At 35.2% G+C, this 23929-nt stretch overlaps 1 protein-coding gene across 1 annotated transcript in view; it reads right to left on the bottom strand.

Annotated features, from left to right (window-relative positions):
* LOC117802944 overlaps positions 1-23929 on the bottom strand; it is an 86119-nt gene that overhangs the window by 38562 nt on the left and 23628 nt on the right. The window contains exon 5 of the mRNA XM_034663797.1: positions 11469-11576. Coding sequence (XP_034519688.1) covers positions 11469-11576 — 108 coding nt within the window. The remainder of the gene's footprint in view (positions 1-11468; positions 11577-23929) is intronic.

Below are 23929 nucleotides of genomic sequence, written 5' to 3'. Positions count from 1 at the left end.
TAAAGCCATGGGGATACAGAATATCATGTAGTGAGAGAGTACCATAGCCAGAGGAGAGGAATTCCATTTGGGAAGAGGAAAGGAAACAAGGCACAGTTACTGAGATGGTGTGGGCAGTGAGGTGGGAGGAAATCTGAAAGAACGGGGTGGGTGCTCTGAGTGGAGGAAAAAGAGCAATAAATGAGAACAAAGTACCAACCATATTCAATTATAGTACTATTCTCTGCTTTCGTTACAATTTTGCAGGTGGTTAGGCTGGAATATTTTCTGACACTTAGCAGAACAGGTGATGTTGCCTGGCAGAGGAGCCAGATTGTATGGTAGCACAATTTGAGAGGTGTTAACAGGAATTATAAACGCAGTTCTTCTCTTTGCCCATCCTCCAGGGAATGGAATGCCCAACAGTAGACACTTGTTAGTGCATAATTAATTGGATGAAAACATTTTTGTTACCTGGGAAGAGTCACATAAATAAGTACACAGCTTAGCAACGACTAGTAGAAGCAGCCCCATGTCATCTGTTGATCTTATGGGGGATGTGGGAAGTTTGTGGTTGTAAATGGAAGACAGGAGGTGAATCACTTAGTACCAATAAAGCAATATCATATTGACTTTGTGCTTCCCGGGGGAGAAGGTGTACCTGGGAGGAAATAACAAGTGACAGAGAGAGTGGGAGGAAAATGTCCTAATTGTGTATAGCTTGGGGGCATCCCAACCAGGCTCTCTTGCCTTCTCCTATCAGCCATTTTTTCCTTTGCATCCACATCTATTCCTGCCACTTCAAATGCCATCTGTATGTGAATGATGTGTGCCCCTATATTTCAAGCCCACCTTTTTTCCTGAACTTGACTATTGCTGTTTACTGACTATCCAGAGATCTCTCGCTTTCAGCATGTCAGAAGGAAGACTCTGTGTTTCCCTCTGTCCTGCTCCTTTCACTACTTCCAGAGGGCACCAGCTTCAACCCAGCTTCTGAAACTCAAACCCAAAGTCATCTATGACCTCTGCTTTCCTGTCTATCCTTGTACGATCATAACTTATATTCCCTGTACCTCCTATGTATATTCTGTCCTGTTATCTCTGTCTTTCCTACCCCAACTCTTACTCGACAGCATTTTCCTATTTAGTCTTCCTGCTCTAAATATCACCCACTTGCTCAGCATTAACTTTAGATTTTTTAACTGAATTATACATCCTTGCATGTCTGATCTCTATTTCCCACTCCACCCTTACTTTGCACTTCAATACCATATATAAACTGGAATGAAACTGTAGAGACTCTTTTTCATGTGCTTAGAGATCATGAGGAAGCAAAGAGAAATAAATTTACTAACCACACTATGGCACAAAGTACATGCTGTTGTGACGGAACACTAAACTCAACAGTGTCCACTTTTAGAAATTATTATAATTATTATAATTTTACTACGAGTTAACTTAGGTAAAGGAATGGCATATATTCTAAAAAATTAAAGTACGGAGGTTATGACAATTTATCTGAATTTACTCCCAAGCGTTATGATCAGATTGTGATAGACTACGATCTCACATTTTTATTGAAAGTTTGCAGAAAACAAAATGCATTATCAGAAATTAAATTTAATTGACTGTAAGAAAGAATATGTTGCCTGAAACTGCATCTTGATACCTTTATCCTTTATTTATAGAAATCTTCCTAATTCTTCAAAACCTAGCCCAAAAGTCATTTTCTTAATGATGACTGTTTTCAACCCAATCAGATATAATTACTCCATCTTACTGTATTTTGCTTCTAACTCTATTATAAGACATTCTTTATTCTGACTTGTATTAAAATAGTTGACAATATACTGCAACAAATTATGTCCTCCTTGAAGGCAGGTAATAAAGATTAAACATGTTTGTTTTCACTGAAGTAAAAGCATCCTTCTTTCAATGAAGATTTGGGTTTTTATAATAGTATTTTAAAATAATTTCTATGTTTTCTTTTTTTAATTAAAATGTATGGATCAACAAACAAAAATGTAACTCAATATACATCACAAAGCTACCTCCCTGCTAATTCGGAATATGGTTCGCCATAAAGGAATAAATAACCGTAACACAAGTGTTTGGCCTCCCTCATTGTACACTTATTCTTTAGGTAGAGTAAAGTTTATATTTATAAATATTTATATTTATAGCCATTTTAAGTATATATATATACATATATACACACACACACGTACATATAAAATATATATCAGACATATATGCGTCACATATATGCATGGTCCAGGACACACACACACTGACATATATATGAGACTTTATGTGACATTCTTCACAGAAATAGATCTGAAAGGGAATTTAAAATGTTACCAGAGCCACATTTAATAAACTGATTAAGAAGCTAATTATAAATATACTGAGAGCGAGACTCAGAACATATTTTTTACTCCAAACAGAATATAATTTGCAATGGACTTTAACAGAGCAACTTTTTTGGAGTTCACTCACAGTACTCTGGTGTCACGGCAACAAATCATTTAGTTTAATACCTTTCATCCCACATCTTATTTTGAGAACAAATTAAGGATGTTAGTGATCCTGGTTTACTTTGCACTATACACTGCCTCAATCATTTCAACTGAGTTGAACTGGATGCTAAAGAAGGTTGGAAGTATTTTTTTCTAAGGATAACTTAATTTTTTGGGGGGGTCTATATAGCATAATTTAATTACAATGTTGCCTAGAGAGGTAAGAGGGTCTAGATTAGCTCCCAAGTTCTATTCTTCCCTTTTCACAAGATACTTTTCAGAAAAGAGTGGATTACAATATACAGGCTCTGGGTCTCTGTGGAAACCTGTCCCTCTGAACACAGACATACCTAACCTACTATACTATGCATCTGTCATGGTCCTGAACAAAAGGACTTGATCCCAATGTAAAGAATTATTAAGATATGATTATATGCCCCAAGTCAACAAATATAGAAAGAAATGAAAAATATCATTACTTGAATGGAGGTTTTGAAAGTTGTTTTTTTTTCTTTAATGATTTTGAAATACAAAATAATAACAGAACTTGATTCTACTTAATGCTATTTAGGTCACACAAGAATTTGGGCTATTTCTTTTAATGATCTTCAATGATTCTCTAAATGTAGGGACTGAAGACAACTTGCGTAAAGCATGGTTTCTCAACCTTGGCAATATCAACATTTTGGGTCAAATGTGGGGGGGTTGTCCTGTGTGTTGTAGAATGTTTAGCAGCCCCCCCTGGCTTCAGCCCACCAGATGTCAGCAGCACCTGCTCCCAGGTTGTGACATCAATATAGACCTTGTTATAGGTTTGCTTGAGGGTAAAACCACCTTCGTTTAGAAAGCACTGGTTTAAATAATATTGAAAATGTTTTGCATAATTAGCTCAAAGCAACTTTATGCTATTGGTCAAAACAGAAGTTATTTATGTTGACTTTCAAAATGTGAACCTAAGAAAAATATCTAGATACTGAAGAGGAATGTTTGGATTAAAATAAAGAGACAGTATCATACATGACTATAGCTACAAACTCTAGTATAAATATCTTTAAGACCTAAGTAACATTTTAACAACATGATGAATTTTAACATGTGAAAATAATGAAAAAGTATTAGGTATATTTATACAAATTATATACATATCTATCTGTGTTTCTATTTTCACAATCTACTAAGCACTGCCTCTGTATGTTTCAATTAGCTTGTCAATTTCCACATTTATAGTCTATGCTATTTATTATATCCTGAATATTTTTATAGCTTATTAATTTAAATATATCTAGTCCTCATAAGTTCATTGGAAAGACACATGTATGTAAATATATATAATCATATATATTATACACACACAAATATTTTTGTGTGATATGATGTATATATACTATATATGTCTCTGATATGTGTATATATTATATATACATAATATTTATGTATATATAACTTGTATAAATTTTATATAGCATATATTATGTATACATATTTATGATCATATCATTCTATTGCTCCTGACTTCTTGCATTTGAGCTTAAATACATAATTGTCAGCAAAGTGGAAGGGATATTTACATATTTGAAAATTTATAAGCTTGTAAACATAAATATGAGGCTATTGGGCCAGTCTAAAGAGAGTCTTCCTACATGTAGGGGATTAAAAAGAAGTATAAACAAACATCCTATATTCTAAATTAATCATGTCCAAACTTACCAATAGCAATTGTTTTGCAAGTTAAATACTTAATTTACCCCAATGTCAATCATTCTATCTTTTTTACACTGCCTGAGTATAGCACTGTTCTAAGGAGATGCAAAGATTTAAAGGCATTCCCAGTCAGGTGTGGATCAGATATATACACCACTTCTAAAATAGAGATGGATTGATGGCAACCGGGCTACACATACAGATATTCATAGAACAGAGGGAGAAAGCAAGTAATAGCATTTTGAGCTGCATCTTGAAGATTATAACAGTTTTCTAGGTTTATTAGGGGCAAGGCATGGAAATGTGAAATTGCATGGCTTAATGAGGACCCACAAATGGCCCAAGTGCAAAGCATCTAATCAATAAAAGCTGAGAGATAAGGCGAGAAGGACAGGCAGGACCAGACTGAATATTTTTTTTTTTTGAGAGTTTATTTATTTAGAGAGAGAGAGAGAAAGTGGGGTGGGTGAGGGGGGAGGCAGAGAGAGGGAGAGAGAATTTTAAGCACACTCCCCACTGAGTGCAGAACCCAATGCAGGGCTTGATCTCACAACCCTGAGATCACCACCCGACCAACATCGAGTCCGAGGTCTAACCAGCTGAGCCATCCAGGAGTCCCTGGACAGTCTTTTATCCCAGTTAGCCCTCTTAGTCCTAAGGAACCACTGAGGGATTCTAAACAGTGGGGTCACATGGTTGGCTTCGTGTTTTAAGAAAAATAAATTGCAACAAAATGTGACAGCATGCAGACACTGGGTAGGTTCACATGGAAAACAATGCGGAAGGAAAGAAGATGCTAAACAACAGCACAGACACCCAAAGTCTACCACTACCTGAAGACACAGAAAAGAAAAAAAGGAAGAGAAGAAAGTGTTTCTTTGAATGAGCATTCACACCAAGCTCTATTCTTGCCAACAACTCGAGAATATACCGTTTAGTGTTAAGTGGAATATATTGCTGTAATTGTAGTCACAGACTTTGTAATTATATACCAATGACATGATACATAGGTGTTGCTCCAAAATTATTGTTAAAAATTATGAGCATGAGCAATATACAATCTGTGATTAGAGGCAAAACTGTAGATACAAAATCACTCTTTTTAAAATATTTCTTATGCTGAAAATATATTTTCTTTCATCAAAAATCTAGCGAATTGTGGGTATTTGGGTGTTGAATAATAATGTATATGTACAAATTGGGTGATGATTTATTTATATATATATATACACATACACACACACACACAACTTATAAGGACATGAGTATCTCCTATAAATTAAAAAAGAAAAATTAGAAGGGAAAATGAATTTTCTAGAAGATAATTTATACACCAATGAATTATTTCTATGACTATACATGTTTGCGTATTCACCTTAACAAACTGCTGTATCTTATTCATTATTGGCATTTCAGGGTTGTTTATAGGCTAACAATCTAAAACCAAATTTTTTGTGTACCTGTGTGTGTGTTTATGTGTGTGCTAAGAACTTTCCTCATTTGCTCACATTCAATTATGTGAGTTTGGAAAAATTTTAGTCTTATATTTGGAAAACATTTTAAACTTTTGGACATGTATATTCAATTGGAAATAAATATTCCTACTTCAAAAAATCATGTTATTTTAATTGAAGATTATCTCTATTGATTTCTACAGTAAAATTTCTTGCATTTCAATGAAAAATATGTATTTTTATAATGAAAAAATCATTATAATTTTTAAAGGTGTTACTTAACATCATTGCAATCAATGTAATAATAGTCTGTTCTAAGTCACGCATATAGTATGAGCAAGATTGATGTGATTAGACAAAAACTTTTAGTATTTATCAAGCAAATAAATATATTGGAACAAACAAAAGAAAAAAGAGAAAAATGATAGGCATCAACTCTCTTATGTCTCTGATACCTTAATAGACCTTAAATTACAAAATTTGACAGTCATTCCTTTAAAAAGAAAACTGAGTTGGATATGCAACTTTGCTTTTGCTTTTAAATTACACATTAATAAATCTTTGGGGCACCTGGGTGGCTCAGTCAGTTGGGTGTCTGACTCTTGATTTTGGCTCAGATCGTGATCTTAGGGTCATGGAATCAGGCCATGAGTAGGACTCCACACTGGGTGTGGAGCCTGCTTAAGATTCTCTCTCTCCCTCTCCCTCTGTTCCTCCCCTCACTTGCTCATGCTTTCTCTCTAAAATAAAGAAACAAATATTTTTTTAAAAAATTACATATTAATAGATCTTTTAAAGTCCTTTACATCCACTAATGTATGGTCATAAAAATCTAAGCACACTATTAAACACACACAAGATTAAACACACACACACACACACAAACACACAAAACTGGTCTGTTTAGATACAGAATAATAACAAAATGGCTTATAACATCAGCCTTCATTTACAAAAAAGCTTACAGAATTTCTACTGTGCCTGGAAAACAGAGTCATGAAGATGAATAAAGCATCAGGTAGGCCCTCTAGGACCTCATGGACTAATCACACTACAGATACAGAAATATCTTCTAAACAGTATAGATTGTATTGTACTAGTGATTGCGTCACCCAAGAAAGAGTCCGATACTGGTAGCATTTGTTCTGAGAGCCTTGAAGACTGAAGTCAAAGCAGAGTATGAACACAAGTGCATGTTGTTCAGGGAAATGGCGCTCAGTTCAGAGTGCCTGGGTGGTCTGGTGCCTCCAACATTGGACATTTGGTGATACAGAGAGGCTGAAATTGAAAAGAAAACTGGAGCCACATTTACAATTGCCCTGCTTTGTGGTTGCAGACTTATTCTGTAAGCAGTAAGGAACCACTGAGGCCTTTAAATAAAAGACATGTATAATCAAACATAAATAACATGAACTGCCCCATGACAAAAGATGCTAGTAGGAAAAGACCAAGAGCAAAGTAAGAAGACAAGATAGCACTGATCTGTTTGATTATCCACTCCTCTGTAAGATTCCTATTTAAAATAAGCATCACAATATTATTTTCTTTACTCTGCCTGAGACTGCCCCTTCATAATTAACTGTCCCTAACCCAATAAACATTTTCTCAGAATCAGGGAAATCAAGATTCCCATCTTACTTCAATAAAGGAGCCTATTTATATTTCATTCCTACTTAAGTGAATAATTTGTCTTCTTTTCAAACTGATTATATTTAATTGTGTTTATTTCCTTTATGAATAACACCTTTTTTACCTTCTCTTGTTCTTCTTAAGCACTCTAGTTACTTTAAGATAAACTCACCTCAAAGTAAAGAAAGTGTTATTTAAAAAAAAAAGGAAGAAAGTGTTATATAAAAGATGTTTTAGACTATTTCTTTTTCTATGGAGAGCTCTAATGTTATCTAGCCAGTTACTATGTTTGATGCAGGGATGTTTCGCCCTTATGCTATTATCATCTTATCTAGCAATAAATGTTGATAGCTGTTGTCAAACAAGACAGTTTTTTAGAATGATAGGCTAAAATCATGGGAAAATACTATTTTCAGTGCCAAAATTGAAAATAATCACCTCCTTCCAAAGTGAGAATATATCTAACATTGTCCCCTGTTTCTTAACAAAGTCAACATACATAAAACTTAGTTGTTCTCATTTGTCCTCATATAAGTATTTGCATATCCTTGCCTTTTTCCAAAACAGGTACTGAAGTCAATTGCATAATCCCATAAAAACTTGAGGAATTTAATATTTAATCAATGGTTAAACCCTTACTGTGTTTTCTTTCTACTCCATATATTGATTTAAAACTTTAGTAAAACCACAAAATGTCCACCATGCTAAACACCATCAGTTTGGGGGAAGTTATGGATGTACAGGTGATTTGAATTGTGAATGGGGTGATAGGCACCACCTTTACACATCTATCTCTGCAGACATTTATTCAAGCCTTGGTGAAAGTCATTATTTTTGCATAAACTTTACACAAGGAACTTGTTACTTTGTAGTGTTTAATACATTGATAATAAAATATTAGACATTAGATGGGTTATTATGTATGCAGTATAGATGTTTATTTAGGTATTTATCCCCAAAATGTATGTATGTGAAAGTTTCCTGATTACTCAGTGAATACTGGTATTCCATTTATGGACATTCATTAATTATATTTGAGCATGATTATTCTCACAGCAATTATATAAGAATATCTTCATATTAAACTCTGAGGCAAACTTTACTTACCATTCTATCATTTTAAAGCTTTTGGTAGAATTTTCCATTCTATCATGCAATCTTATATTCTGTACTGTGTTTACAAGGCACTTTTAAATTATTTGGACTGAAATTTTTCAAAAGAACATACTGATTATTCTGAGATTTAAAATGTTAATATTAATTTTATGTGCATGTTCAATGATCTTATGGTACAGATGCTCAAACCTCAGTGTTTCAAATGGGACAAAACCAATAATGTTAAAAAATTAGACACTGCGGAACTTCAATAGGAAAATATCCAGGGAAAATAAAATTCTCCATATGAATAAAATATGCATGTTGTTACTAGATTTAAGTGAGTACAGTAGACATCATTTCCCATGTTTTCTTTAGATTATTGTCATCCTACTATTGATATGGCTCTCCCCTTCTCTTTTTCTCCTGGATCCACCCCTTAAGTGGGGTAGGAAAGGTGTAATCTTGTTAGTGAGCAATGTCCATGTTTCCTTAACAAAGAAATCTCAGCAACGAGGCCACTCAGAATATTTAGCACTTGGTTCAATACCATTATATGAACCAGCTAAAGAAACTGTATCTAATGAGAGTACATTAAAAAGTTTCCTTGAAAATTTAAGTGACAGCCACAGTGAGCAACCATAATATCTTAATGTACTGGGCAAACTGAACTGGGTTTGTTTAAAAGTCTCAGAATTACTGATTTTGCTGAGAGGACAGAAAAGGATATATGTAGCTGACCCAGTGAGGAAAGGGTAACTCAGTATTAAAATTTTTCAATAGGATACTTTGTATAATTACTTTATATTCCCTGGAGACTAGAAGATTATCATAGGAATATAAATGGTTCTATTAACTAAAAAACTAAAAATACATCCTATGTAATACTAACACATTTCAAATTGGAATAATTCACAAATTTATTACATATATAATAACATTATATAATTTCCTATTATACGAATACATAATTATTATGTTTATCTATAGAAATCTTTAAGTATGATGAGTGATTCATTTAGGTATATTTACATACATACTGATATTATTATAGGAAATAGCCATATTGTAAACTCTGTTGCAATGATTACGTATAAAATGGAATCTGATAAATATTTGATATATATGACCAACGAATCAGGAGGCCATTATAATACCTCCTTAACAAAGCAAATAAAAACACAGAAAACCTGTGGGTTTTATCATAAAGTTGTATGATAAAGACATGTTCTTCATTTAAATAAAGAAAAGTATAGCATAATTCTGAACAATTAAAAGGAGAGAAGGTAAAATGATCCCAAATTTTAATGGCATTGGATTACATTGGATTATATGTCTTTCACAGTACTTGGTTCTAAGTTAAATAATGATCACATAAGCATAATTTGTCAAAAACTAAAATAACCAAAACACAACTAACAAAAATAAGGGCATGGAAGTTGAAAAAGAATTAGAAGTAGTATGTTCAAATTTACACATTAAAAAATTAGTAAATAAAGGTATTTAAAGGTGTTTAAAGCGATGGTGATATCTATCAGAAAATGTTACGAATGCTAAGTATGCTTAACTTTAAGACGTGGTAAAAGATATGAGGAAGGAATGGAGCAAGATATTTTTGCTTATTTTTTATCCGACTGCACTGTTAATATTTTAGTTGCTATCACATAATGATTAAGAGTATCAATCTGCAACCAGACTGCCTTGGTTCAAATCTTATATACTGCATACAACCTATGGCCTTAGTCAATTGACTAAACATCTATTTATGCATCTTAAATACCTATTTATCTTAGTTTCCTCTTCTGTAAATTTAAAAATTAAAAGTGGTTCTATTGGAGTGTTCTTATCAGGGCTTAATGAGCTAATATTTAAAAAGCATTAGCCAAGGTACCTGGCTAGCTGTGGGTAGAGCGTGTGACTCTTGATCACAGATTGTAAATTCAAGCCCCACATTGGGTATAGAGATTACTTTGTTTACCCCAAAGATACAGACGTAGTAAAGAGAAGGGCCATATGCACCCCAATGTTCATAGCTGCATTGTCCACAATAGCCAAATCATGGAAGGAGCCGAGATGCCCTTCAACAGATGACTGGATTAAGAAGCTATGGTCCATATATACAATGGAATATTACTCAGCTATCAGAAAGAACGAATTCTCAACATTTGCTGCAACATGGACGGCACTGGAGGAGATAATGCTAAGTGAAATAAGTCAAGCAGAGAAAGACAATTATCATATGATTTCTCTCATCTATGGAACATAAGAACTAGGAGGATCGGTAGGGGAAGAAAGGGATAAAGAAAAGGGGGGTAACCAGAAGGGGAAATGAAACATGAGAGACTATGGACTATGAGAAACAAACTGAAGACTTCAGAGGGGAGGGGGTGGGGGTATGGGATAGACTGGTGATGGGTAGTAAGGAGGGCACGTATTGCATGGTGCACTGGGTGTTATACGCAACTAATGAAGCATCAAACTTTACATCGGAATCCGGGGATGTACTGTATGGTGATTAACATAATATAATAAAAAAAATTTAAAAAAAGAGATTACTTAAAAATAAAGTCTTTTTAAAAATAAATAATAAATAAATAACTAAATAAAATGTGTGTACTGTTAGGTAAGCACTATAAAATAATTAAAGAAAATAAAAAGAAAATAAACATCATGTGTATGGATAATTTCATAATAACACATAATTTAAATTTTTAAATAACATTAGTTATGAATGCATTGCTATGAGTAAGTGAAAACAGTATTTTTATGATGGTATCTGATACATTAGAAATGTCTAATTTATGAAGATTTTTTTTATAACATGACAACTTTTTAGAAGCAAATAGATGCATGTTTTGAAGCACTTATTTTATGGAAAGGAAATATGATGTATTATAATAGTTGGCATCATATATAATTTTTGATATCAGAAACCAAGGAAATGAAAATTGCAGAATTTTCTGAATTTAATTGTAATTTCATTGAGAAATTGAAAATGCTTTTACATTATTTTATTTCTAATCATTCAGTATGCTAAATAATATGCTTATTTTCTTTATATTTTAAAACGTTAAAGAATTCAGAAACTCACTATCCAACATGCAGAGGAGACTTCCTGAATCTTGAGTTCTAAATCTCAATCTATCCCAAACTTCAACTTGACAACTCCTTGAATTAATGGATGTCTTCATAGCCTCATCTGGAAAAGAAAGAAAAAACAAGGAAAATCATCTCTCATTCGCATTGTTTTAATCAATATTGATCAGAAATTTAATGTCCAACCATTAGTGGGTCTCATTCTATTAGTATTTCAGAATAATTAAGATTATTTATAAAATACTGGCAGTTCTAATTTATAAGCAAGTTGTACTGTAAAGTTCATTTTTAAGTCACAGATATAAAGGTCAGAAAAGACTCCAGAGGCCATCAACTTCCCACTCCATTTTTTGTATAAACCCTTCTGGAATATCCTTATCACTGACAGATGGGCATTCATCCTTTGGTTAAAAATGTCAAGTGATCACAAGCTCAGTAATTTAAAGGCAGCCCATTTTGCATCTGGACAGCTGGAGTCTTTATTAAATTTTACATCTATTAAACTGTTTCCCTATAGTCACACATACTTGCTGCAAGTATTTATTTAATGCCAGATATGTCAAATATGTTCAAATCACAGAACTTACAGTCCAATTGAAAAGACAAAGAATCACCAAATAATAGCACAAATATATAATTACAAATTGAACTAAATGCAGAGAAAGGAAAAAAAAAAAAGTTACTCTTACTATTTAGCTGGGAAACCTGATGTCCTCCAGGGGCACACACTCACACAAAAAAAACAGTCTTAAAAACGTATGGCTGCATGAAAAAGAAGAGGGGATTTAAATGGAGACTGGGGGGACTGGAGTGGAGGGTCCCAGAGTAGAGGAGAAAAGGAAAGTCTGTTTCACTTTGGAGATCGGAGTGAGGACAATTGGATGTGTGGGTTCTGAGGCAGACAGGTGCATTCGAGAAACCAAAAGAGGGACAAAGTATGTGAAGCAAACTGCACAAAAGGGGAAATGCTGCAAGGCGAAACTATAGAGGTAGGAGGTCAGGCAGTTAGGGCCCTAAGGGGACTTCTAAAGTTGCTACCACCAACTCCTTAAAGTGACACCCAATACATTTACACCCTGTTCAACATTACAATATACGTGCCAGTAGTAACCAACTCTGTTTCCCACATTTCAGCTGAACGAGTGTCTCCAATTCCATCCACCATTTTTCAGACTGTCCAGAAACGTTACTCTTCCAACTGGCTTCCTCTGCTGTCAAAGCTGTATGTTTGGGTTTGTTACAAGTTTAACAATGTATTGCTAGAACTAATCACAATATTATACTTGTCATCTTTGTTAAAGAATGATTTGAGCTACTATTGATATTTGCTGTGATCATATGATCCACGTCCAAATCTACTCATATTTGAGGGTCAAAGTGGGAACTACCATGAAGTGGGAAAGTTACACAAAGACAGTAAATGTAAAGCAGTCCTCTTAAGGACAAACCAGGGTTTATAGTTACCCGAACTATTGCTTCTCTTCCATTTTACACAGTCTACTTTGTTTTGACCTGGAGGATTGCCTGATAAAAACAGGATGTCCAGTTAAATTTGAAGGTCAGACAAAGAATAAATAAATTTTCAGTATAAGTATGTCCCATGCAATACTTGAGATCCACTCATACTAAAAATTATTTATTATCTTTCTGACCTTCAAATTTAACTGGAGGTCCTGTATTTTTCCTGAATTTGGCAGACTTCTCTGCATCTATAGCACTCTTAGGGGCCTAATGAACATTTCCATCATCTGTGGTTCCAAATGATGACTATTTCTGCACCTGGCATGGCACAGAGAACATTACTACATTCAAGTCTTTTGTAAATCGTAAGATTTTCATAATGCTTGTGTAGAGGACAGAAAAATACAAACAACTTATTGAGCACCTTAAATATTTCAAGCACTATGCCGAAATTCAAAAATAAGACATGACTCCTACTGTCAGGATGCCACTGTAGGAAACAAGGACAAACATCTAAAATGCAAGGTGACAAGTGACATATTAAAAGTGGATAGAAAACTTGATAGGAACATAATCAGGGAGTCTTAAATACCAGGGAAATTTATGAAGACTGGGAATTTGATATTGAGTAGCAGTTCACCTGTGAGAAAAATTGGGGGTAGACAGCCCAAAGAGAGCGCCTAGCTTGTGCAAAATCGCTATTTGAAAGTGAGTTTAGGAAACATCGTACAGTGCAGTGAGCATGAGAAGATACAGCTACAGGTGAGGTTAGGACAGTGGGCTGCAGCAAGGGGCCTTGCTGAAGCGTGCACTCTAACAATTCTCATTTATTGAATGCGTATCATGTGCCAGGCACAGTGGAGATTAAAGTTAAAAATAGAAAGGTAATTTGGAAGTTATTTGAACCTGAATCTATGATATGACAGAAGAGCAAAGATGACTGTGAAGTCCTCAGCTTAGGCACTGGGTTAGATCGTGATGCCATTTCCCAAAAGGAAAAAAAAAAAAATCAGAGGAAGAGTAAGTAGGAGGTGAGAGAAGAGGAGGCAAAGTGGAGCTTGGGCATGGTAAATCTAAACAGTGAAAATTTCCCTTTTTATTTTCAATAGGGTGATGACAGATCATTTTACTCCATGACTAATGGAGTTATGAAGTCAGAACAGCATTTTTGTGGATGTTTGGCTATTTTTAGCTTCTTCATTGCCAATGTGAAGGTTTGTGCAATAAACAGATCCATGAGTGGTAATGATGCGAGTTTCTCTGGACAATAACTCTAGACCACTGTGGCCCAGGTCTTGTTTCTCAGGGTCAAGTTCTCACTATTCTGAGACAGACTGGCTCTCGTAGGAAAGTTGAGGGCTTCCCAGATTGAGAAACAGAAGTGAATTGATAAGAAAGTTGTTTCCTGATTGAATCACATAATTATACAGTTAGCACTGAGTTCTGTTTTTAGAGACTGAAGTTAAAATTTACTTCCTCGGAATGGAGGTGATTGTACGTTAGGCGTCTAAGAAAAGAGTGAACAGCATTAATCAGTAATGCATTTACTTTTATAAACCAGAGTTACTTTCTGAGAACCTCAGGAAGTTTCCTTGAATTCTATTCACTCCAATTACTCTTTGGATCTTTTAGTGAGTTTTTACAAATGAAATTTTTATTTGTACAACACATTTCTAATATTTGAGGTTTCAATTTTTTACTTCTTTTTCTCCCTGTTTCTTTTATTTAAATGACATTTAAAAAGATAAGGAAACATTTACATATTCCCCCAATCTTTGCCCCAAGTAAGCACTCAATAAATGGTTTTGACTGACTGGGAAATTCTTTCTCCCTAAAAGGCAAAATTAACCTCACCCATTCCTTTTTTGCATATAAACTAAGGTCATCTCTTATCCTTAATTCTGCCATGAAATAGTTCTGCTTTGAAAACAGCAAAGATGCAATTTCTGGAAATATAAAATAGAGAGTATTATTTTAAAGTAGCTAGAATAAAATAAACCACAAACATTAATTAAAATAATAAAATAATAACTAGTATTTTTAATCAGTGAAGACTCACATGTATAACTGATTTTCCAAAACATAGCAAAATCATTTTGCTCAATTATCTAATTATGTATTTACTTTGCTTTTCACTTTGTAAACTTTAGTTTTTCTATAATTTATAATTACTTTGAGTCTTTTTGTAACATTGACATTTTTCATAATACTGGGAGGTCTAAACCTTATTGAGTCATTCTTTCTACAGTGAAAACATAGCCACATATCATATCAAGTTTGTAAGCTATTTGCCATGTGATTGATTTCAGCAGAATATTTTTCTTACATCACACATGCTTTATTATTTCCAATTCTCTCTTTATTTTTTAGCACAGATCATGTAAGGAATGGACCACATTCTCCAGATATTCCAATAATACTAAGATACAGAGCATATCTATCCCACATTCCAAAATTGTGGCAACCCTAGGCAGTATACCAAGTCAATGAATATGTATTAAGTATTCATTTTGCAATTAGAAGAAGAAGATATGCAGTTCTTGGAGGCAGGCATCTGTTACTTTTACCAACTTTAAACTTCCTTTATAGTCGGGATGGAGCCTCACAGTGATCTGTGAACATTTATAACAAAGGGCTTTGTGTCAGCCAGCTACTGCTGATTGTAACAAAACATTACAATTCTAAGTGGCTTATAACGAGCATTTACTCTCATGGATCTGTGAATAGGCAAAGCAGAGTTGTGCTCCTGGCTGGAGCTCAGTGCGTCCAGGGCTGGTCCACATGGTTTTCATCTTCCTCCATCATATCTGAAGATGGCATTATAAAATGAAATTTTTTTATCAATGAAACAACTTTCCATTTCCCAGAATGCTTTCTGCGTGCAGGAAGCTAGGGGCCCAGAAATACTTTTGCTTTATTTTTGTCTTATTTACTATTTAAAGCAGGATTAAGTACCTTTTAGTTCAGATTTATGGCACTTTTGTAAGATATTTCTTCCAAATACCTTGTGAGCATTCTATGTATATGATTCCATGAGTCTTGGGGGTAAATGTCTTTCTCTCCAGACTTAATTATTTGGTTTTTGAGCATATCTGGCCAACACATTTTCTAGGAGACCTACTGCTTGGCTATAAGCGTTCACTAGAGACCACTTTATCACTTCTAGAGAATTTAACAAAAGGGTGTTGGGGTCACATCCTTGGCTTGGACTCACTGTCTGTACCCTTATTTTAAAATTTGCTAGCAGAAGAGTCTAGAGATTAGAAAAAGTTCTAGCTTCCAAGCCAACAATACTGCTTGCAAACTGGACAATTCTTTCCTTAACCTACATGTTGCAGAATAGTATTACATGCGGCTACAATGATTTTGATATCTACCTGGTTACCATCTTGAACTCAAGTGGACAAGTTCTTAAGGTCTATTTACTATGTTACATGTTATTTCAGGCAACAACACTGCCAAATATTTCAACATTTCATAAGGTCATCAACTCATGCTGATTTGCCCATGACATTCCCAGTTTTAGCACTGAATGTCCCACATTCCAAGAAACCTCTGAGTTCCATACAAACTGTGATAGTTACTGTACTACTCTACAACATTTAACATGGCTTGCAAATTTTAAAGCATCCTATAACAATGTCCTTATATCTTTCAACAGGTTGCTCACCTACCACTTCCCAATTCTAAATGTGTATATAATTACAGCACCCCACTTATCCATAACAATTTCTATATCAGTATAACAATGCAACTCTAAACTCAGTGACTTAAAATGACAATAATTTATTATTGTTCCCATGCCTGGGTGATTGAATGATGGGAGCATGGCACATTTGGGGGCAGCTCAGTTCCACATGTCTCTTATCCTCTTTGGACCAGTGAAAAAAAACCTTCCTAAATTCCTTTTATGGCAATGGCTGAGACATAAGAACAACCCAAGCATACAAGCACAGTTTAAACTTCTGATTTCTTGATATCTGCTAATACTTCATTGGCCAAAATAAATCAAGTGGCCAAGCCCAAGGTCAACAAGCAGGGAAATACACTGCACCTTTAATGGGAGGGAAAGTGTAGAAGTGTATCAAATAGATTCTATTACATTTAAGTATTCATTTTTACTGTAAGTTACATTATGTTTAGGTATTCAGGTATACCTCATTTAGGTGTGAGGTTTAAATTCTCTTAAGTAAAACACTTCATACCATGTAATGAGGTCAACCCATCCAGCCTTCAAGATTTCGCTTACATTGTCGGGGTGCTATCAGGAAGTAAAGGTCATATAAGAATAGTATGAATTTACTAACCATCTTAGAAGAAGAGACCCAGCCAGAAGCAAGAGAAAGTGTGGGTGGAGTTATAATCATGGTGATCAAGAATGCCAGGAGCATTTAAAGAGGAGGGAGCTAGCAGAAGGACCAATCGACAGTTGCCCACCCTATGCAACAACTGACTTTTCTTTTGCTATTTTTACTATCAAATACAATCTTTCTGCTACGTTGATTGCATCCAGAATTTTTTTAGTTCTTCTTTTCCTATTTTTCTAATAGAACAGTCACTGCCCTATTAAGTCTTTTAAAAAATTAATATAGCTATTTTCTATCATAAAAGTAGTTTGTGGTTGCTATAGAAAATACAAATAATTGGGGGTTAAAAAAAAAAAAAAAGAAATCCAGAATCCTACAGCCTAGATACAGTCATCCTAAGCATGATACAGCATCTTTTTACATTCATTTTCCTATGTGTATTTTCTATGAATGCAATAAAAATAGTATGCAAAAATAGTTCTTACATAAATTATACCTTCATTTTACAGCTTGCAAGCATGTTAATCTGCTGCATAGCTTCCATTTCAAATCCTTGTATCAAACAGGGTTTCTCTTACTGCTGTTTTCCTGAATTGAAATTGGATATCCTTTTCCTGTATGTTAGGTTCTTAAAAGAGAAGGGGCTCATAAAAAAACAAAACTGAAATACAGAATTGTATACAAACTAAACGCAAAACATAATACAAAAATGCAAAACCCTTTGGATTGATACCAGGGCTTCTTTCCTGGCTCTGACCTGCCTAAAGCACTTAGATTGTCGAGACTCTTTTGCAAAATGTAATGCACTAGTGATGGCCTTCAGTTCCTCCAGCCCACACGTCACCCACACGTCACCCACAACCACAGAGTTTCCTGCCAAACATTTGTTGTTACAATCTAGAAATGGATTCAGGCCTTGTTAGTCCAAGGACCCTTATTCAAACTGTTCTGGAATGGTCCATGGGCGTCATATCAGAAGGTATGTCTGCCTAGCTTTCAGGTTGAATTACTGAGTCCACTCAAATTTCTGAAGATTTATTTGGATGCTCAAGCACAGTCTGTGCCTTTTTAAAAGATCATTTTCCTCAGCCTTGCAGTGAGAAAAACTTCCTCCTGGAGTCTGGCAATATAAGTATGTCAATATAAACATGCCGATTTCAAATCCTAGTCTACAGTGTATAAGGGAGGGTATGCCTTATTAGGTGTCTTACTTATGCTAGCTAGTTGTTGGAAGAATTTGTTGCAGGGAGGCTAATCAAGAGATATTTTTAAGAAAAAAATCAGCAACTTAATTATTTTTATTTGTTTATGTGTTTGGGTTTCATTTAGTTTTGATTTTCCTTAAAATTCAACCATAACAATTCTTGAATACACATTACAACATTGACAAAAGGTCCAGATGAAAAGCAGGAATTCCTGTTTTTTCCAGTCCACAAACCACTCCCTCCCTACTGGCACTGACTTTCACTGCTTCAAGTTATTTCTTCGAGTATTTATTCTGAATTTTAAACATAATATACTATGCTGCATTCCTTTAATTTATTCATTTCATAAATTATTTGTTCATATTTTGTGATGCCAGATGAACATTTAGCCTTCCCAAAATTATCACACTCTGTACTCAAATTGACAAATAATATTTACAGTATTATAATGGTGATGCAAATATTATTCAGAGCCAAGCGGTAGCCTACAATTATTCTTTTTTTTTTTTTTTACATTTTCTTATTTTTCCTTCATTTACAATTTTTGGGGGTCTTTTTCTTTTTTTTACATGGCTGACAGTTAACAGTTAAGAGTCCCAGTGAAGCATGCCTCTCTTCGTCCATGCTCTTTGCAATATAACTTTGCTATTCATTGGTCATCCCATTAATAAATAGTCTGCTTCCCTTCCTCCTGAATCTGGCCTAGAATTTGACTTGTTTTGACCAATGAAATGAGAATGAAATGATATTGTTCTACTTCCTAAATTAGGACTCAAAGGACCTCACTGGAATTTCTGCTCTTGCTCTCCGGGAACCATGACACAACAGGATGTAAAGAAGCCCAGTTGAAAAACCAAAAGAAGAGAGAGGCCAAGCCAGCCTAGCCCTTAAAGACCTCACATAGGCATGCAAATGCATAAGGCCCTGCACAACCAGCAGAAGAACTGCCCTAGAACCCTGAGAGGCAATAATCCATTGTTGCTCATGTAAATTGTGTATTCCACAGAAACAATGGAATAAATACAAAGAACAACACGGAGTGACCTTATAACATAGTGTTCCAAAGAAAGTAAAAAAAAAGAAATAGAATGAGATGTATCAGTCTTTAGTACTTACATTACTTAAATACAAGCATTTGAAATAATACCCATTTTGTACAGTTATTATAGATACAGACAATACATAACAAATATATCAAAATGGTGTCTCATGGTGGAAGAAAAAATGAAGTGTGGCATAGGCATAAAAGGAAATAAGAAAATTAGGAGTGGGATCTTGCCAAGACCAAAGACAACGATGACCATAAAATGAAGGGTGTGATGAACTCAGCCCTCTGCCTGTGAGGTACCCTCTCCCCCTAAAAATTCTACCACACACACACCACTTACCTTACCCAGACTCACTAAATCAAAACTTCGTTAGTGATGCTCAGCCATTGCTATCATTTTAGGATTCCCCAAGCAATCGTAATGTGATAGCTCTTAATCTGGCATCATGAGGTTCTCTTCTAAATTTTAATTAATTAATTTACTTACTCTCTGTGTTTGTATGTTTGTTTGTTTTCCTGGACTTTTCCTCCCGGAATCTTCCACCTCCAATCTGTTTTCATATGTGGGTTTACAGCCCATCCCAAAACTCCTTGTTGCTACTCTCTTCAGTTAACATTGTTTCTTTATTTTAGCTTTTTACCTCAACTGGTTTACTAACTTCTTTTTACAAAGTATATTCTTCAGTATCTTAGCGATAAAGTGTGCACTGGAGATAAATTTTTTAAGTCTTTTTATGCTTATAAATGCCTTACTCTGCCCTTATACACACTTCATAGTCTTGCTAGAAATAAATTAATGAATTGAAAATCAGTCTGTGCTCTTTCGCCTCTTATTTTTTTCCTTTTATATATAATTGAATTTTATTTATTTATTTTTTTTACCCTATGTCTTAACCTATCAGCCCCAACCCAGGAGCTTCTGGAGTTTAGCATTTAGCTTTTAAGTAGGTCATACAGATGTACATGTTTTAATCCTCACATACACGAGGACTTTAAATTATTTTTGTAATTGATATCTAGACTAAGAAACCATTGTCAAAGAGTATACTCTGTATGATCTGAATCATTTGAAGTTTATCGAGACATGATTTATGGACTAGCACATGACTAATATTTATAATTATGTTATGTATGTTCCATGTATATTTATATTTTATAGTTGTTGGGTGAAATATTTTATTTGTGCCATTAGGTTAAAATTGTTAAAATGTTTCTTAGATCTTCTACATACTTAAATTCTTTGGCTTGTTTGGCTTGTTACACTAATTACTAATAGAGATGAGTTTAAAAAGAGGTAAAATGGTCCTAAAATTCCTATGGAACCATGTAAGTCCCCGAATAGCTGAAGCAATGCTGAACAAAAAGAGCAAGACTGGAGGCACCACAACTCCTTATTTCACAATACACCACAAAGCTAGAGTAATCAAAATATCATGGTGTTAGCCTAAAAACAGACGTATAGAACTACAGAAAAGATTAGAGAGTCCAGGAATAAACCAACACAAATACATGAACTTATTTCCAACAAAGGCACCAAGAATGCACAACGAAGAAAGGATAGTCTCTCTAATAAATGGTGCTGGAAAAACTGGATACCCATATGCAAATTCATGAAACTAAACCTCTATCTTATATTACATGCAAAAATCAACTTAAAAGAATAAAATACTTAAACATAAGATGAAAAACCATAAAAGCCTTGGAAGAAAACATAGGGAATAGGAATAAGTTCCTTGACACTGGTCTTGGCAATGATTTTTTGGATCTGACACCAAAAGCACTGGCTCACAAAAAAAAAAAAAAAAAAAGTAAAAATAAACCAGTTAGACTACATCAAACTAAAAATCTTCTGCACAGCTATGGAAACCATATGAAAAGACAATCTACAGAATGGGAACAATATTTGTAAACCATATATCTCATAAGGAGTTAATATCTAAAATACATAAGAAACTCTTATAATTCAATGGCAAAAAAAAAAAAAAATCCAAGTAACTCAATTAAAAAAGGAGCAAAGAAGTAGACAATTTTCCAAAGAAGACAGGCAAATGGCTTACAGGTATATGAAAAGATGTCAACACCAAGGATCATTGGGAAATGCAAGTCAAAACCACAATGAGAAATCACCTCATATCTGTTAGAATGGCTATTATCAAAAAGACAAGAAATAATAAATGTTAGTGAGAATGTAGAGAAAAGGGAACTCTTATATACTGTTGGTGGGAAAGAAAATGTAAATTGGTACAGCCAGGGTGCTCCTGGGTGGCTCAGCTGGTTAAATGCCTTCAGCTTAGGTCATGATCCCAGGGTCCTGGGATAGCGCCCTATGATGGGCTCTCTGCTTAGTGTGGAGTCTGCTTCTCCCTCTTGCTCTGCCTGCCGCTCCCCCGTTTATGCTTGTGCTCTCTCTCTGTGTCAAATTAAAAAATAAGTAAATAAATAAATAAATAAATAAATAGGTACAGCCACTATAGAAAACAGAATGGAAATTTATAAAAATAAAATTGACTACCGATTAAAAATTGATTACCATATGAGCCCTAATTCCACTACTGGGTATTTTTTTTTAAAGGAAACAAAGTCACTCTATTGAAAAGATAACTGCACCCCCGTGTTCACTGCAGCATTATTTATAACAGCCAAGACACTGAAACAACCTAAGTGTTGATAAATGGATAAATAAATATTATTCAGCTAATAAAAAGGAGATCTTGCCATATGCAACAACACGGATTAATCTGGAGGGCATTATCTAAGTGAAATAAACAACCAGAAAGAGGAAGGCAAATCCATATGGCATCACTTACATGGGAAAAATCCATTTTTTTTTTAAAGTTGAACTCAGAGAAACAGAATATAGAACGTTTGGCAATTGGGGGTTGGTAGCTGGGAGAAAAGGGGAGACATTGGCCAAAAGGTACAAACTTTTTTAAGTTTTAAAAAGAGTAAGTTCTGGAGACCTAAGGTGCAGTGTGGTAACTATAGTTAATAATAATATACATTTGAAATTTGCTAAGAGAGTAAATCTTAAGTGTTTTTACCACACACACACACAATGATAACTATGTCATGTGAGGAATATATTAATTAGCTTGATTGGGGTAATCATTTCATAATGTATACATATATGAAATCACTACATTGTACACTTCATAAAATATTACAATTGTATTTGTCAATTATACCTCAGTAAAGCTGCAAAAAATGGTTCTTGGTACACAGCAGCCAGTGAACAATTATTTGTGAATAAATGAACCCCTAACTTGATATAGATGATAATAAATACATAAATAAACAAATAAATAAATAAAGTCAATCACTATGATTATGGATTTATGTATGAAAATTAATTTATGGGGTAATTTGAGGTCTGGGTTAGCAGAACTTTTTCCCAGAAAAGAATTTCATTAGCTTCAAGGAGTTAAGATGGCGGAGGAATAGGGGTCCCCTTTTCCAGCTGGTCCCCTGAGTTGAGCTGGATAGGTACCAGACCAGCCTGAACATCCACGGAATCAGCCTGAGATGCAGGAAGATACATCTGGATCTCTACAAATGAACATCTCCAGTGATGAGTATTGAGGTATGAAGCGGGGAGCCATGAAGCCTTGCACAGATATCAGAAGATAAACAGAAGGGGAGGGAGCCACCACGTTCGGGTGCCGGGAAGCGGTAGCCACCTGCACGGGGGAGCAGGCGGACTCGCAGACTGCCACCCGTGAGAGAGCCAACTGAGACCGTGAGCCAGGGAACGCGCGAGACCAGTCTGAAAACTGGGGCTCCGGAGCGCGCGGGAGCGGCTGGCAGCTGGCAGTGTTAGAAACACAAAGGCCCTGGAAGTGAGGGCTGGGACACCGGGTGTGGGGCGCACAACCTGGGACGCTCTAGGGTTTAGCAGCACCATCAAAAACAGAGTCAGAGTGGCCAGAGGGGCCCAGTGGAGAACCGTCTGCAAACCCTCTGTTCTGAGACAGAGGCTGAGATTCGGCTACTGCTGCTCTGATTCTCAGAAGAGGCACAGCAAACTGCCAGGGAAAGCCGCCAGATAACAAAAGCCCAAAAATACCAGCTCACAGTGTGCCCATCTCCATCCCCCCTCGCAGGGGACACAGACACTCTACCCAAACAGGGTGGCCTGAGTATCGGCACAGCAGCCCCCCTTCCCCCAAAACTCAGGCTGAAAAATCAAGAATCCCACATACCTAAGGTCCCTATAAAACAAGTGTGCACTGGCTGAGTCCTGGTCAATAATCTGGGCTCTGGACAATCCTGCAACCTCTCCTCATCAGAATGACGAGAAGGAGAAATCCCTCCCAGCAAAGAAAAGACAATGAGTCTGTGGCCTCTGCCACAGAACTAATGGATATGGATATAACCAAATTATCAGAAATGGAATTCAGAGTAACAATGGTCAAGATGATGTGTAGACTTGAAAAAA

Source organism: Ailuropoda melanoleuca, chromosome 7 (genome assembly GCF_002007445.2).
Source record: "Ailuropoda melanoleuca isolate Jingjing chromosome 7, ASM200744v2, whole genome shotgun sequence".
Classification (NCBI taxonomy): domain Eukaryota; kingdom Metazoa; phylum Chordata; class Mammalia; order Carnivora; family Ursidae; genus Ailuropoda; species Ailuropoda melanoleuca.
Note: the sequence above shows the minus strand (reverse complement) of the source record. Positions and strands in the feature narration are given on the sequence as shown.